At 45.2% G+C, this 17,464-nt stretch overlaps 1 protein-coding gene across 1 annotated transcript in view; it reads left to right on the top strand.

Annotated features, from left to right (window-relative positions):
- LRP5 (LDL receptor related protein 5) overlaps positions 1-17,464 on the top strand; it is a 1,269,095-nt gene that overhangs the window by 1,190,776 nt on the left and 60,855 nt on the right. The window contains exons 17-18 of the mRNA XM_040409022.1: positions 2,233-2,358; positions 2,449-2,685. Of these exons, the coding sequence (XP_040264956.1) occupies positions 2,233-2,358; positions 2,449-2,685 (363 nt within the window). The remainder of the gene's footprint in view (positions 1-2,232; positions 2,359-2,448; positions 2,686-17,464) is intronic.

Genomic DNA, 17,464 nt, shown 5'->3' with positions numbered 1-17,464 from the left:
ATCCAATCAGTGCTTCCATTTTCAGACTGTGCAGGTACACACACCCAACTGGTTACCTCCCTTCTGTACCCTTACTGAAGACTGCTAGCAATTCATTCATAACTTCTAGTAGAAATAATAAAGGCATGAATAGCACAACATAGAGTCATAAAAATACATGCTCTACAAGTGCTATTACATGGGAAATGCATGTAGCTATTAAACAGGTATGTCAGGAGTGGTGACAGGTCCTCTTTAATTAAAGTGACCAACCCCAAAAAAGAATACAATTTCAACCGTAGCTAGGTGCTTTTGAAGTTAACTAACAACCCAAACTCCCCCGATGAAGCCAGTGCACTGGTGAAACGTATAGGGAGGGTTTGCTCATGGGTCCTTTTTTTTTTTTAGGCAAGGAACTGCCATACTACCTCCTAGCACAGGATAGTGCTTGCTAATTTGCTAATTAACAGACCTACAGAATTTACTTCTTGATACAATTGTGTGTGGGGGGGACTCTAGTGTGCTTTCTGCTTCGTCTCTTTCCTTCCTCTTAGGGGTGTAAGAAAAGAGCCAGGGGAGACCCCAGCAGTAGAAGAGGTCTCTCTTCACACCTAAGTTCTGGTAGGAATGTGTATGTGTGATCTGAACGTACCTTCTCCCCCTCCCTCCTTCCCCTGTTTAGAGGTATAAGAAAGGAGTAAGGGGAGTTCTTAGGAGTGGAAGAGGTCACTCTCCAAACCTATGTATGACTGCAAGTGAGCAATCACAAAATCAAATGCTTATTTTCTACTTTGGAAGAATCTAATAACTAGCCTGCAGCCAGACCACACTGAGACCACTACACCTGAGATGTATTGGGTTATCTGGATACCTACAGGTTAACCCCAAAATACTGGTGGATTAACCCCCCCACAAGAATATCATGTGCACCTTAAGCTAACACCTCATTCCAATATCCTATCAGATGATAGATGTGATCTTTACACCACAATAGAGTGACAGCGGTACCCTGATAGTTTTAAATGGATCACACTTGTATTTTCTTTTACCATAAATAGTAAAAGTTATGTTTTATCTTAACAAGGGTGACCCTGTACAGGGACTATTTTTTGTGTTATTAACCCTCTCATTCAGTTTTTGCTTTTGAGGTTAGCAGCAGCTGCAGTTCTGCTAGGAGGCACAGCCAGCCTCTGCTCTCCTCTCCCTTGCTTACAGATTTCCCTCCCTGTCCCTATTTTACACACCCAGTTCTTCTTGTACTTCTATAATCTCCCTTCAATGTCCCTGGCAGTAGAATACAACAAGCTTAATTTATTTTTCACTGTCACTGACTCCCTAATGCCACTTTCACACCTGCGTTTAGGTGCGGATCCGTCTGGTATCTGCACAGACGGATCCGCACCTATAATGCAAACGCTTGTATCCATTCAGAACGGACCCGTTTGCATTACCATGAACAAAAAAAATAATGCAATGGATCTGTTTTGACTTACATTGAAAGTCAATGGGAGGCGGATCCGTTTTCAATTGCACCATATTGTGTCAGTAAAAACTGATCCGTCCCCATTGACTTACATTGTAAGTCAGGACGGATCCGTTTGGCTCAGTTTCGTCAGACGGACATCAAAACGCTGCAAGCAGCGTTTTGGTGTCCGCCTCCAGAGCGGAATTGAGGCGGAACGGAGCCAAACTGATGCATTCTGAATGGATCCTTATCCATTCAGAATGCATTGGGGCTGAACTGATCTGTTTTGGGCCGCTTGTGAGAGCCTTGAAACGGATCTCACAGGCGGACCCAGAAACGGCAGTGTGAAAGTAGCCTAAGATCATTTTTCTGGCAGAAACTGTAAGACTTAACCACCCTCATTCACAGTACAGCACAGAATGACATTCTGCTAGGGCACTTCTTTGCCTGCTGCAGCACTTATGGGCTTATGTAGGCTATTTGTCGGCTTGTGAGCCAATCAGAGTAAGCCCTCTGCCTCACTTAATCTCAGGGCCGTGTAAGAACCCTTCTTCTTCCTCCCTAGTGCTTTTTCCCGCCAATATGTGCCGTAAAATGGCGCTACTCTCCGTTATACTGGATTCGACCGAAATGAAACTGAAAAGGTTCGGATTCGTCTGTCACCCAAAAAATTGCAAAGTTCGGACCAAACCTGGTTTGTTATAATTTGTTCGCACATCTTCTTGTACTGACATGTATACTAATGCTGGTATATTAACACCATTGATTTGCAAATTTTATTTTTTCAGCTGCACACCCATGTTCAAGGGATAATGGAGGCTGTTCTCATATCTGCATTGCCAAAGGAGATGGCACCCCTCGATGTTCCTGTCCTGTGCACCTTGTCCTTTTACAAAATCTATTAACATGTGGAGGTACTAAATATGTGCTCCTTCTGCTTTCTCTATTCTGTCTATCATCTGTACATCCATCTTTCTATCTGTCCTTTGCTCGTTTCTGCACAGAGCCCCCAACTTGCTCTCCAGAGCAGTTTACATGTGCAACTGGTGAAATTGACTGCATTCCCCTGTCATGGCGTTGTGACGGTTTCTCAGAGTGTGAGGACAAGAGTGATGAGGAGAACTGCCCGCTGTGTTCTGACAATCAGTTCCAATGTGAGAAAGGACAGTGTATTGATGCCCGTAAGAAGTGTAATGGAGAGTATGATTGTCAGGACAAGTCTGATGAACTGGACTGTGAAGGTATGGAAATCATTTTTACAGTATATGCATTATACTCTGTATACTATGTTAACTCAATGTTTTTCTTTTTATGTAAGGAAACCTACTATAAATGTCTGAACAGTCTGTATTCGAGATTTGACCCTTTTCGATGCAACTTAAGTGAATCTCTGTACTACCCGCAATTAGCGATGAGAGGACCTGTGGATGTTTGGGTTCAACGGGTTTAGCCGAACTTTGTTTCAAAGGGTTAAAAATGGCTGTAAAATGTCATAGAAAGGGCTAGAGGGCTGCAAAAGGATCCAAAATGGGGGTAAAATAAATAAATAAATAAAAATCCTGGAGGTGGAGGTCCAAGTGGAGTAGGAAGTTGAGGAGCCTGTAGATGTGGGAGTGGAGGAGGAGGCCAACACAGCATTTGTATGTGTTTTTTTATTTTTTATTGGTCTGTTAATTCTGTGTGTGACTTTTAGCCATTTTTTGGGGTGCGGCCAGTATACTTATCTACTCTTCCAATATATGAAATAATCATCTTGGGCCAGGACATGTGAGTAGAAGAGAAAGAGGTGGAAGAGGCCGGGGAGAAAGCCAACACTGTTTCTGTTTCATTTTTTTACGTGTCTGTTAATTCTGTGTGTGACCTTTAGCCATTTTTTGGGGTGCGGCTGGTATACTTCTCTACTCGGCCAATATAATAAATAATAATCGTGAGCCAGGAGGGGGAGGTCCAAGTGGAGGAGGAGGTGGACATGGCGGTGTAGGTGGATGAGGCAGAGGAGGTAGCCAACTTTTTTATATATTTTTTTGCTCACATTTTGATTTCTGGTTTGTGGAGGCCCCAAAACATTGGGAAATGGCAAAGAGAACACACAAACTGCGCTGGAGTATAACAGTGGCTGGGTGCAGCCGGTAACTCTCTCCACTCTGCTCAAGTCCTGTGGGATCCATGCCTGGTTCATTTAAATGAACATGAGCTTGTCCACGTTGGCTGTGGACCGGCAGATGCGCTTGTCCGTGATCACCCCTACTGCCGTGCTAAACACACATTTTGACAATATACATGCCACAGGGCAGGCCAGCACTTCCAAGGTGTAAAGGGCAAGCTCAGTTCATTTGGAGACCCAGAAGTTAAATGGGGCAGACCCATCTGTCAGTATGTGCAGACGTATGCACACTTACTGTTCCACCATGTTGGGGAAACACTGCCTCCTGCTAAGACCATCCGTATCAGATGGTGGTGCTGGATGTTGTAGCGTGCTGTAGCATTTCCACATTTTGGCCATGCTAACCCTCCCGTGTTGGTGACTTCCTCCTCCGCCTCGTGCTTCCACTGAGCCCCGCTTTCTGGTGGGAACGCCATCAGTACCGCATATACCAGCGTGTGCTTATACTCGTGGATCTTCCTATCATGCTCCAGTGACAGAAGTAAGGATGGCACGTTACATAGTTAATACGGTTGAAAAAAGACATACGTCCATTTCAGATTTCTACACGTTTTCATAAGCATTAATGTTTTTTACTTTTAAGAATTCGCCTAAACCCTTTTTGAAACTGTCTACTGTTTCTGCTTCCACAGCTTTATAGTTCTTACAGTAAAGAAGCTTTGACGCTTCCGGAGACTAAACTTTTTCCTCTCCAATCAGAGGAAACAGCTTTTCACTGTATATTTGTATGGCCCATTTATATATTGCATAGGTTAATCATGTCCCCCCTTAGATGTCTCTTTTCAAGACTAAATAAATTCAATTATTTTAATCTTTCATCATAACTAAGACCCTCCATGCCCCTTATCAGTTTAGTCGCTCTCCTCTGTACTTTTTACAGCTGCAGTGCATCCTTTCTATGTACTGTTGCCCAGAACTGAACTGCATATTCAAGATGAGGCCGCAGTGGTAATATTACATCCCTGCCCCGAGAGTCCATGCCTCGTTTAATGCATGACAATATCAAGGTGGCCTTAGAAGCAGCTGATTGACATTGTGTGCTGTAATTTAATCTACCATCCACAAGGACACCCAAATCCTTCTCTATAAGTGACTCTCCCAGTGTTACATCACCTAGGACATATGAAGCACAGAGATTATTACTACCAAGATGCATAACTTTACATTTGTCTGCATTGAACCTCATTTGCCAAGTTGATGCCCAATCACTCAGAGTGTTCAAGTCAGCTTGTAGTATATGGACATCTTCCATAGACTGTACGTTCTACACAGCCTTAGTGTCATCTGCAAAAATAGATATGGTGCTATTAATCCCCTCCTCAATATCATTAATAAATAAATTAAATAATAAAGGGCCCAGCACTAAACCTTGGGGTACACCATTTATAACCTGGGACCATTCTGAATAGGAATCATTGACCACAACTCTCTGGACACGGTCCTTCAGCCAGTTTTCAATCCAATTACAAACTATACTTTCCAAGCCTATAGACCTTACTTTACCCATTTAGCTTCTATGAGGGACAGTATCAAAAGCCTTTGCAAAATCCAGAAACACTACATCCACAGATGCCCCTCTGTCCAAGCTACTAATCACCTCCTCATATAAAACAAATCAGGTTAGTCTGACAACTTCTGTCCTTGGTAAACTCATGCTGGTTATCACTTATAATATTATTTATAGTCACATACTCCTGTATATAGTCCCTTAAGAGTCCTTCAAACATTTTTCCCACAACAGAAGTTAAACTAACTGGTCTATAATTACCTGTGGAGGACCTTGATCCTTTTTAAATATGGGCACCACGTTTGCCTTGCGCCAATCACTTGGCACTGTACCAGTACCTAGAGAATCTTTAACAATTATAAACAGGGGCACAGTAATGACTGAACTGAGCTCTTTAAAGGGGTTATCCGAGTTATTTTTTTTTGTTCTTTCTATGTTCCTAACTGGGCAAATGTAACAGCTTTCCAATTCACTCACTTTATCTCCAGTGGCTAGTTTCTCAGATTTCACTGAGGGTCACATGACCTGTGATGTCAGCTTCTCTCCCTGCTCTGATAAAGGTCGTTTACAAGCCTGTAAACGAGACGTCACTGTGATGGCCATGCCCCCTTCACTCTGCTCTCTGCTAGGATTCTTAACCCCTTCAGCTGCACAGACTGAAGGCAGGCAGCTAGCAGGCAGTGACAATTCTGGGCATAGAAGCTGAAGGACTAGAGAGAGCATTGCACAAGAAGGTAGGGGAAGATCCTGTGTGTATTAGCAGTGTCATTATACAGCTGGGACTTGTAGTTCTACACTTACAACATGCTGCAGAGTCTCCCAGCAGGCAGACATGTCACTCAGGGCAGCACTTGTATTCACTCCCTTAGCAGTGTCATTATACAGCTGGGACTTGTAGTCCTACACATACAACAAGCTGCAGAGTCTCCCAGCAGGCAGACATGTCACTCAGGGCAGCTCTTGTATTCACTCCCTTAGCAGAGCAAGGGGAGGGGCAGAGATTGTTTTTATTGCGTGTAAACAAAGGGCCAGAAAAGAACCAGGGAAATGAGGAAATATATATATTTCTTTTGCATAAAACTTGCTTAGCTTAGTTATATATTGCTGCCCATCAGATTTTCAGTGCTATATATATTTTTTTTATAATTCAGACAACCCCTTTAAGCACTCTTGGGTGTAATCCATCTGGACCCGGAGCCTTGTTCACATTTACCCTATTTAACTTCTCTTGGACCATATCTACAGTTAGCCAATTGAGTATATCACTGAATGCACTAACAGCCCCAGCACCACAGATATCAGCTCCTTTCTCTTCTTTTGTATATACAGAGCTAAAAAAAAACATTTAGTAACTCTGCCTTTTCCTTATCTTCAGTGACTACCCATTATTTAGTGGACCTACCTGCTGAGACCTAGGTTTTTTAGCATTTATATATTTAAAAAAAATACTTTTTGGGATTTGTCTTGCTCCCATTTGCTACCTGCTGTTTGTTTTGTATTTTTGCTAATTTTATCTCCTTTTTACAGATTTTATTAAGCCCTTTGTAATCTTCATACGCTACAGCTTACCCCTCAGATTTGTATTTTTTAAATGCTCTCTTTTTGTTTTTTATTGTCCTTTTTACAGTAGCTTGGGTTTTATTTTAGCCTTTTATACTTTTTACTTAAAGGGATACATTTTTTAGTGCAATTACTCAATGTGGATTTGAAGCTCTCCCATTTATCCTCAGTATTATTTTGTGACAGTAGCTGCTCCCAGTCTGTGCACTGAAATGCTGCCCTCAACCCAGGGAAATTAACCTTTTTGAAATTCAGTGTCTTTGCTCTGCCTGACAGAGTTTGTTTTTTATAGTTTAGGGGGAATATAAATATATTGTGGTAACATTACCAACAAGCTCTGCATCATTACAAATTACCAGATCCAACCGGCGCTTCCATAGAGGCAAGGGGGGCAATTGCCCCCGAGTCCTTAGGGCCCCCCCCCACGCCGGCCCGCAGCTAACTATAGGCAGGACAGTCAATGTCACACGGAGATGAGCGCTTCCATTGTGGAAGCGCTCATCTCCAGTCATCTGTATCGCCGTCCTCAGGACAGCGATACAGATGGCTGTGCAGCAGGGGAGGGAGAGGTGTGTCCCTTCCCCTTCCTCTGATAGGCTGCAGGCACTAGGCCGGCAGCCCATCAGAGGCTGGCGCAGAGCCCTGAGCCGTACATCGTGGGACACAGGCCGGAAGAGGCCTTCATGGCATCGCTGCCAAGGAGGTCAGTATAAGTGTTTTTTTTTTTTTTTTTGGTCAATACTGGCGGCTACTGGCACATGATAGGGGGGCCCTATGGCTACTGACACATGATAGGGGGGGCTATGGCTACTGGCACATTATGGTGGGGCCTATGGCTACTGAGACATGATAGGGGGGCCTATGGCTACTGGCACATGATAGGGGGGCCCTATGGCTACTGGCACATTATAGGGGGGGTCCTATGGCTACTGGCACATTATAGGGGGGCCTATGGCTACTGGCACATTATAGGGGGACCCTATGGCTACTGGCACATGATAGGGGGGCCCTATGGCTACTGGCACATGATAGGGGGGCTCTGGCTACTGGCACATGATGGCCCCCCATGGGGGGGCTCTGGCTACTGACACATGATGGGGGGGGGGGTCTGGCTACTGGCACATGATAGGGGGGGCTCTGGCTACTGGCACATGATAGGGGGGCCCTGGTTACTGGCACATGATATAGGGGGGCCCTGGTTACTGGTACATGATATAGGGGGGCTCTGTCTACTGGCACATGATATAGGGGGGCTCTGGCTACTGGCACATGATATAGGGGGCTCTGGCTACTGGCACATGATATGGGGGGGGCTCTGGCTACTGGCACATGATGGGGGGTCCTCTGGCTACAGGCACATGATATGGGGGGCTCTTGTTACTGACACATGATGGTGGGAGGGCTCTTATTACTGGCACATGATTGGGGGGGCATCTATGAGGGCACATTTTACTGGCACATTATTGGGGAACATCTATGGGGGCACTTATTACTGGCACATTGGGGGCACTTATTACTGGCACATTATTGGTGGGCACTATATAGGGGCATCTACTAAAGCCACAAAGAACGGTTATTTTATAAGGTGGCTCCGTATAGGGGCATTTTATACTGGGACACATTATGGTGGGTACTATAGGGAAGGTGGGAGAGGAGTACTATGGGGTCATCTACGGGGGCACTGAGAAGGGCTATTTTATACTTACAAATTATGGGGGACACTGAGGGAATCTACTGGGGCACTATATATGGGGCATTTTATATTGGTACATTATGGGGGGCTCTAGGAGGGAGGGGGAGAGTAGCTATGGGGGCATTTACTGGGGGCACTATATAGGGGTATTTTATACTGGCACATTATGGGGGCACTATGGGGACATTAGCTCAACTGGGGGCATTACAAGGGGGTATTTTTTGCACACATTATAAGGAGAATTATTTCTACTGGGGGGGCATTATGGTGGGCTTTATTACTCCCCCATGGTATAAGCCCCCTAGTAGCAGCACCAGCCTCTCCCTGCTCTGCTATCCATCTGCCCCTTCTCCAAATCCTTATTATAAAATCTTTCTCATTAGGATAAAACACAACATCAGCTCTGCCGAGCCCCCGGCCAAAGTGTTGAAGTGGCGTCCGAGATCCCCAAGGGTCAAGCCAAGTAACTGTTTGTTATACACATATAGCATACACTGTGCCCCACAATATACAGTTTCTTCTGTAAAAGTCATCAAGGGTCATGGGGGGGGGGCCTTATTGTTTTTCGCCCCAGGGCCCCATTTCACCTAGAACCAGCCCTGGCCCCTAGTGGGAGCTTCTACAAACTGACCCATAAAGTGGTCCTGCAGCAAGTTGAGGATTTTCTCCACTTTGCGGTTGAGGCAGAACTATGACCCCAGTCAATATCTGGGAAGTTAAAATCTCCCATTATGACCACTATACCAGCCTGTGCTGCCCACTCTATTTGGTTATACAGTTGCATTTCTGGCTCTTCTGTGATGTTAGGGGGTCTATAGATTACACCAATTATTATTTTTTCAGTGTTTATATCCATTTGAACTTCCACCCATTAAGTTTCCACATCCTCACCATCCGCACCCACTATTGCCTCTTTCACACTTTTCTTCAGATAACTCCTCACATACAGGTGCAATGAGCCGGACCGTGGTACGGTTACACGGACGCCAAATTATGCAGTGGGTCCGGATATGGGTATAGAAGTCTATACTCACTTACCAGGTTAGGAATGCCAGAGTGGGGTAATGTCTCTGTGTAGCAGTAGTAATGGTGTCAACGGTGTCTCCTACCTTGGTACGGCTGGACTCCTGGATCCTGGCTCACTTGCAATAAATTGAGTGTTGCTAGTAGGAGTAATTGAGGGGTTTGGTAGCAGTAAATGAGATCCAGACTTGGAATATAATTCAACTTGTCTTTACTGGAGGCAGCATTAATCCACATGAGATACAGCAATAGTCTTGGGTCCCAGCAGGTATTGGCAATGTATGGCAGGGATCACTATCTCTTCTGCTTCTATCATGTGCCTGGAGCTCTCTTGCAGGATTAGTCGTCTGCTTATGGCTCTGTAATATGTGGCAGGAATCTATCTTCTGCTTTGTCTATCTTCTGCTGTGTATGGAACTGACTAGCTGAGGAGGAATTTGGCTTCTCCTGGTCTCTGGATCATACTCACAGTTAGCTCACAGGGTATGGTTCTTCCTGGAGTTCTGGAGGTGGCTGCTTGCTTGTCACCAGCTGAGGCTGAAGGCTCAGACTGGGAATGAAGATCTTTGGTTTCAGCCGAGACACGATCCTGGCTTGGGATCCCTAGAACTGGGAGCTCCTACCAGCACAGCCTTCCCCTAGCCGGGGTGGCTGGCACACTCCCAACTCCTAACTTCCTTCTCTCCCCATGAGGCAGGACATGGGCGAGCCCACTCTGCTCAAAGAGGGGGGAGCTAAACTGTAATGTACTATTCCAGTCTAGCTATGCTAAACTGTTACTAAGGCTCTGCTAAACATTGCTGCCACCTGCTGGTGTACATGGAAATTACAGCAAATATATTTAACAAGGGTTTCAATGCACATTTGTGGGGATATATCAAATAAAATCACATTAGATGACAAGGCACATGTTACCAACAAATAGTAGCGGGGGAAAAGAGTTTAGTAACATAACTCTGGGATGTTACACAGGCACACACCACCACCTTTTCTATTGACCCGGTCTTTCCTAAATAATGTAAAACCAACAATATTAACAACCCAGTCATGCAAAGAGTCCAACCATGTCTCAGCCACACCAACTACATATATGTGTTAGTACATCTAGTACCATAGCCTCCAGCTCCCCCATTTTTCTAGCAAGACTTCTGGCATTTGTGAAAATACATTTCAAATTACTATTACCTGTAAAATGATGAAAGCTCGTTTACATCCGAGGTGGCTTTGATATAGTTTCCACACTGAGATCCCAAACCTCCACCCGTAAACTTTCACTCTCTTAGGCCTCATGCACACGACCGTTGTGTGCATCCATGGCCGTTGTTCCGTTTTCCGTGATTTTCTGCGGACCCATTGACTTTCAATGGGTCCGTTGAAAGCTCGGGAAATGTACTGTTGTTCATCCGCGGCCGTGATCCGTGTTTCCTGTCCGTCAAAAAAATATGACCAGTCCTATTTTTTTGACGGACAACGGTTCACGGACCCATTCAAGTCAATGGGTCCGTGAAAAAACACGGATGCACACAAGATTGGCATCCGCGTCCGTGATCCGTGGCCGTAGGCTACTTTCACACAGACGGATCGCAGATCTGTCTGCATAAAAGCTTTTTCAGAGCTGAGTTTTCACTTTGTGAAAACTCAAATCTGACAGTATATTCTAACACAGAGGCGTTCCCATGGCGATGGGGACGCTTCAAGTTAGAATATACTAAGAACTTTGTACATGACTGCCCCCTGCTGCCTGGCAGCACCCGATCTCTTACAGGGGGCTGTGATCTGCACAATTAACCCCTCAGGTGCCGCACCTGAGGGGTTAATTGTGCGTATCATAGCCCCCTGTAAGAGATCAGGTGCTGCCAGACAGGAGGGGGCACACCCCCCTCCCTCCCCAGTTTTAAATTTATTGGTGGCCAGTGTGCCCCCCCTCCCTCCCCTGTATTACTGTACATTCATTGGTGGCCAGTGTGCCCCCCCTCCCTCCCCTGTATTACTGTACATTCATTGGTGGCCAGTGCGGCCCCCCCTCCCTCCCTCGTATTACATTCATTGGTGGCCAGTGTGCCCCCCCTCCTAATTAAATCCCCCCCCCCATCATTGGTGGCAGCGGAGAGTTCCGATCGGAATTTAAAACTGGGGAGGGAGGGGGGTGTGCCTGCCTGGCAGCACCTGATCTCTTACAGGGGGCTATGATACGCACAATTAACCCCTCAGGTGCGGCACCTGAGGGGTTAATTGTGCGGATCACAGCCCCCTGTAAGAGATCGGGTGCTGCCAGGCAGCAGGGGGCAGTCATGTACAAAGTTCTTAGTATATTCTAACTTGAAGCGTCCCCATCACCATGGGAACGCCTCTGTGTTAGAATATACTGTCGGATTTGAGTTTTCACGATCTAACTCAAATCCGATGGTATATTCTAACATAGAGGCATTCCCATGGTGATGGGGACGCTTCAAGTTAAAATATACCATCGGATTGGAAAAAACTCCTATCCGATGGTATAATAGGGACTCCTGACTTTACATTGAAAGTCAATGGAGGACGGATCCGTTAGCAATTGCACCATATTGTGTCAACGTCAAACGGTTCTGTCCCCATTGACTTGCATTGTAAGTCAGGACGGATCCGTTTGGCTCCGCACGGCCAGGCGGACCCCAAAACGACTTTTTCCTTCATGTCCGTGGATCCTCCAAAAATCAAGGAAGACCCACGGAAAAAAAAACGGACACGAATCACGGAAATACGGAACCCGTTTTTGCGGACCGCAAAAAAAAAACGGTCATGTGCATGAGGCCTAACAGTGAATATTCTCTCTTCCAGCTGGGAGATATTTAACCACTCTGCACTGAAACCTGAATGGTCAAACATCTAATTTCTTTATTCACATACATGTATTTATGAGACATTATGGCGGGAAATTCCAGATAAAACTGGAATGAGTACATGTATTACAGTAAAACAGCTTTAGGCAATACTGGTGTTTGCTATATACAATCTGTTTGCATACATAAAAGGATTCTTTACATATCAGCTAAGTTAATTTAGATGCTAACCATTTAAATTACTTAGTTACAGATTCCTCTTATCTATTTGGTGTAAGCCCTGTTCAGAGTGTAATGGGGAGGTGCTAGTGAATTTTCAAGTGATACCTGTCTGTCTTTTTGTAGTTGCAACATCTGGTGGAATGTATTTGATGCTGTAATTAAGAGCATTGCAAATACACTGCATTTTAGGAAATTAAGTGTATTATCTCTAGAGCTCAATACCAGGGACAGTTCCTGATTCCTATATCAAAATGTATAATACAGTATATATGAAAAATCTCTTTCAACCCAACCATTGATCCCAACTTTTTTATACAAAAAATAATTTTGATTCTGAGAGCAGCACTGTGTGTTCTCCTGGGTATGTTCTCTGTGTGTTTGCTGAAGGTATGCAAGCCCTACACATAGATATGATATTAGGGATGCACTGAACACAACAGCATAGAGTGATTATACACATGATTACCCCCACTATGGTGACTACCAACCTTTGGATATATGCAGTTCCAGGCAGCCACCCAAAAATCCAGTCCCGCCAATTTTTACTAATATCTTCCTTGATGTCTTTTGCTAACTCACTCAGTGTCTTGATATGGCCTTGTATTGATTTTGAATGATCGCTCAGATTGAAACAACACATACCTTTAACAGAATCACATCCCACATTGTGCTTAAGCAAGAGGTAATCTATAATCAGCCTATTTTGTAATATTGCCTGTCTAGTGCCCTGGAGATCCATCAATAGTTTAGACACAGTACTAGATGTGTGGTTTAGCCCCTTTGCAAGTGCACAGGCGATCTTACTCAGTTGTCTGTTATTTGCTGTTGCAAGGCCTGGGACTCCCACTAGGGATACGGCCATAGAGATATATTCAGCTTCAGAGAGCAAGTGTACTGCTGAGTCACAGTTGCTTCAAAGAGGACCGTGAGTGCGCAATCGATTTTGGGGGTAGGATCACTGAGAGCCGGGAAAGTGTACACGGTCCCCCTGTTATATTTCCTTGAACATATGTCCAGCTATGGGTCCCACATGTCAGTAACCATCCCTTAGGGAGCTGGACATTTTCTACATAACTGAGTTGTATTATTGTATGGGTGCAGGTCATGTTGTTGGTTACTGACTTGCACGTGCGAGGATCTTAACAGGTGGAGTTGTATTCTATGGTATATGCAGGCTGACGACTTAGTTGTATGCACATAGGGATGTGACTTCTATTGCAGGTCATGTCATAGCAGACTTCAGCGGAGGTTACATATCCTGTATCTACCTCCACCATTTTTTCCATGAGTGAATATGAGGATCTGTTACTACAATAAGCATATAAATTTGGATGTGTGTCTACATCAGTATCCTCCATACTTGAGTCAAATATGCATTGTAGTGATCAGTAGTTCAAAAATCTGAAGAATTCAGTATATTGGCAGCAATGAATGCCCATATATGTTATCCTTTGTGTCTAATGGGCTTGGCTTCAATCGCAGAGTGGAAACGTGAATGTCTCGTGTTTCTCTCATTTCCTGGGTGAGGAGGGGCATATCGAGGGTAGGTTCTCAGGGTGGTGAGCACATATTGCCACAAGCCGAACAGTGGCTGCTAGCGTTGTGCCTTCTACAAAAAGTGCCATTGCTGCACGGATGTGAGGTCTTCCAGGGGTAGGGGTGTACATTGGCATTGTACAAAACACTAATGCTTCCTTCTTCAGAATGACTGGATCTAACTGGAAACTCATCTGGTTCTGGTCACTCGGGCATGGGACTCAGAAGTGGGGCTTCCTTCAATCGGGATGCGTGAATCCAAGTCCTGTCAACAATTACCAAAATAATTTTACACCCATTTGTTGCTTTTGGCATGTGTGTAAAATCAGTTTGCAGTTCCTGCAATGGTCTCTGTGGGGGCAGTAAGTGTTCATGTTGGCCTACTTTCTTCCCCTGAACATTGTTTCTAGCACAGGTGAGACATCTTGAAATCATACTTTCTGTAACTTGCTTTAGATTCTCTGCACAAAACCTTTTATTTAACTCCTCCATTGTTTGCCTGAGTTCTTTGTGGCCTAAACCAGGTATTTGGAGTATAAGAATGGGGGCTGCTATTTGGGGAATTCCTACCACTCCTTCCTTTGACCATAGACCGTTAGTGTCTATGGTCAACCCTTGGAGTTCCCAGTAAGCGATGTCTGCTGACGTTGCGAATGTTTGGAGTTGGGACAACATGATGTTATTTTCAGGCGTGAGCAGTACTAGCGGGGAATTTACAAAAACCTCAGTAGCGCAATTTTGTGTGACACAGGAAGCTGCTTTTGCATGCCTGTCTGCTAACCTGTTTCCCTGGGCAACTATTGTCATTGAAGTCGTATGCGCCTGACACTTAATGACTGCAATGTCCCCTGGGAGTTGAATTGCTGCGAGGAGATTAGTAATGAGTTGTGCATGCGCTACTTCGGTGTGTCATGGCTTTGGGGTAATATGGCAGCATAGAGGGTTCACTACAGAAACAGGTAATGTTTCTGTAGTGAACCCTCTATGCTGCCATATTACCCCAAAGCCATGACACACCGAAAATGCGAATGTAGAGTCTGTATACAAATTTACTCGATTGTCAGCCATAATTCTGCAAGCTCTGGTGAGTGCGATTAACTCGGCAGCTTGTGCTGATGAGACAGCGGCTGACATGGCCTCAAGAACTCTATCGGGCAATTGTACAACTGCATAACCAGCATGAAACGTGTGATCATCTGGTCGGGTGCAGGAGCCATCTACAAAAACATCTTCTGCATCAGGAAAAGGAACACTTTGTAGGGTGAGGCGGGGGCTGGTGGCTATGTGAATTCGTTCTGCACATTGATGTTGTTCTGATATCTCATCTTGTGGGCCCTTTAACCCTAGGAGAGAGTTCAAAAACAACATTGGTGCAGTTATTGGTGCACAGTAGTGGACCTGGAGCCCTGGGGTGGTGGTAAGGATAACACAATATCCTGCTAACCTTTGGGCAGTCATGTGTTGTGTGGACAGATTTTTTAAAAGGTGAAGGACAGAGTGTGATGTGTGAAGTGTGGTATCATGTCCCAGTGTGATTAAGCTTGTCAACTCCACAGCCATTGCACATGCTGTCAGGGTCCTGAGACATGGTGGTATGCCCTGCACAGTGACTGGGAGTAGTTTGGCAACAGGCCTCAACCTCTGTAGTATTGGGCTAACACTGCAGCTATGGTTTTACAATTTTCACGTGCGTACAGATGAAATGGTACATTGTATTGTCAAATGCCCAATGCAGGGGCTGAAACAAGAGAGACCTTTAACATTTCAAAAGCATCGATCATTTCAGGAGACCAAACAATATTCTGGGGAGCAGTGAGGGATGTGGAAGGTCTGAGGAAGGAGTCCCAGTCTGAGAGTCTGGGATCCATAATCTGCAAAAGTTTACCAGACCTAGGAAGCTCATCAACCTTGACTTAGTCTGTGGGCGAGGCAGACTGATTATTGTGTGGATGCGGTTGGGTGCAAGCAACCGAGAGCCAGGTGTGAGAATCATGCCAAGGAAGGTAACACTTTTTAGACAGAACTGAATCTTTTTCTTAGAGACCCTTTGCCCCTCTGTTCCCAGAAAACACAGCAATGACAGTGTGTCCTTGTGACACGCTTGTTCAGATGGACTGCATATTAACAAATTGTCTACAAAAGATAACAACGTGGAACCATGCTGCGGATGCCAGTTTATAAGGACTTGCTGGAGAGCGGTGGAGTAAACTGCAGGTGCATCAATTAGAACTTGTGGCAATCTGCACCAGGTCATTTGACGGCCTTTGAAGACAAATGCCATCAGTGGCTGTGTCTTCTCATCCAACGGTATGCTAAAAGATGCATTGGAGAGAATCGACTATGCTGAAACATTGTGTTGCGGCTGGGATCTGGTTTATGAGTGTAGTTATGTCGGGCATCACAGGTTTTATGGGGAGAATGATTTTGTTTATTGCTCTGAGATCTTGGGTGAATCTGTAAGAGCCACCTGGCTTCATTACAGGGTTCAATGGTGTATTGTATGGAGAGGTGGTGAATTTCAGCACATTATGTTTGAGGAATGCCTCAATCATTGGTGCTAGGGGGCCTCTTCCTTTGCTTTTTGGATGGGATACTGTTTCAGGTACACAGGCGTATGTAACTTAAAGGGGTTGTCCGGGTTCAGAGCTGAACCCAGACATACCTCCATTTTCACCCCGGCAGCCCCCCTGACTTGAGCATTGGAGCAGTTCATGCTCTGATGCCCTCCTTTGCCCTGCACTAAATCGCGCAGGGCAAAGGCATTTTTTGGAGATTCTGTGACATACCGGGGCTCTCCATGGGGCTGCCAGGAAGCCTGGTGACGTCACCGGCACTGATGGGCGGGATTTAGCGCTGCCCTAGCCTGAACTGAGCTGAACCCGGACATACCCTTATTTTCACCCAGGCAGCCTCCCTGATAAGAGCATCGGAGCATCTCATGCTCCGATGTGCTCCCTTGCCCTGTGCTAAATCGTGCAGGGCAAGGTCTCTTTTGTTTTCAACAACACACTGCCGGGCGAAAACCTCAGCCTGGCAGTGTGTTCAGTGACGTCACCGACTCTGATGTTGGGTTTCTCCCCTTTAACAGTAGCCTTGTACGGTGTGCAGGGGAGAAACCCAACATCAAATGAATCTTGTGCCCATGTCTCTTGTGGAATTTCCTAAAGAGGACTGGGAACAATTGCCTGCTCACAAGTGAGAGTATGTACACAGCTAATAGAGAATCCCCCTTCCTTGTTTGACAGGAGAGAGATGCCTAAATCTAGCATTAAATCTCTTCCCAATAAATTTGAGGGACATGTCGGCAAAATAGCAAAAGAGTGATCTGTTAAAAATTTCCTCCACTGATTATACACCTGGATGGGTGGGGTACGTCTTGTCCCACAGAAAGTTCGCCAGGATAAGTTTCTTTACCTGTCCACTGCCTGATGACTGAGATTGTTGCTCCACTATCAATTAAAAGTCTGTGCCGAGTCTGTGTAGGCATTGGCTGGGC

The sequence above is a fragment of the Bufo bufo genome, chromosome 10 (assembly GCF_905171765.1).
Source record: "Bufo bufo chromosome 10, aBufBuf1.1, whole genome shotgun sequence".
In the NCBI taxonomy this organism is placed as follows: Eukaryota; Metazoa; Chordata; class Amphibia; order Anura; family Bufonidae; genus Bufo; species Bufo bufo.
The sequence above is the reverse complement of the archived record's forward strand: the minus strand, read 5'-3'. Positions and strand labels throughout refer to the sequence as shown.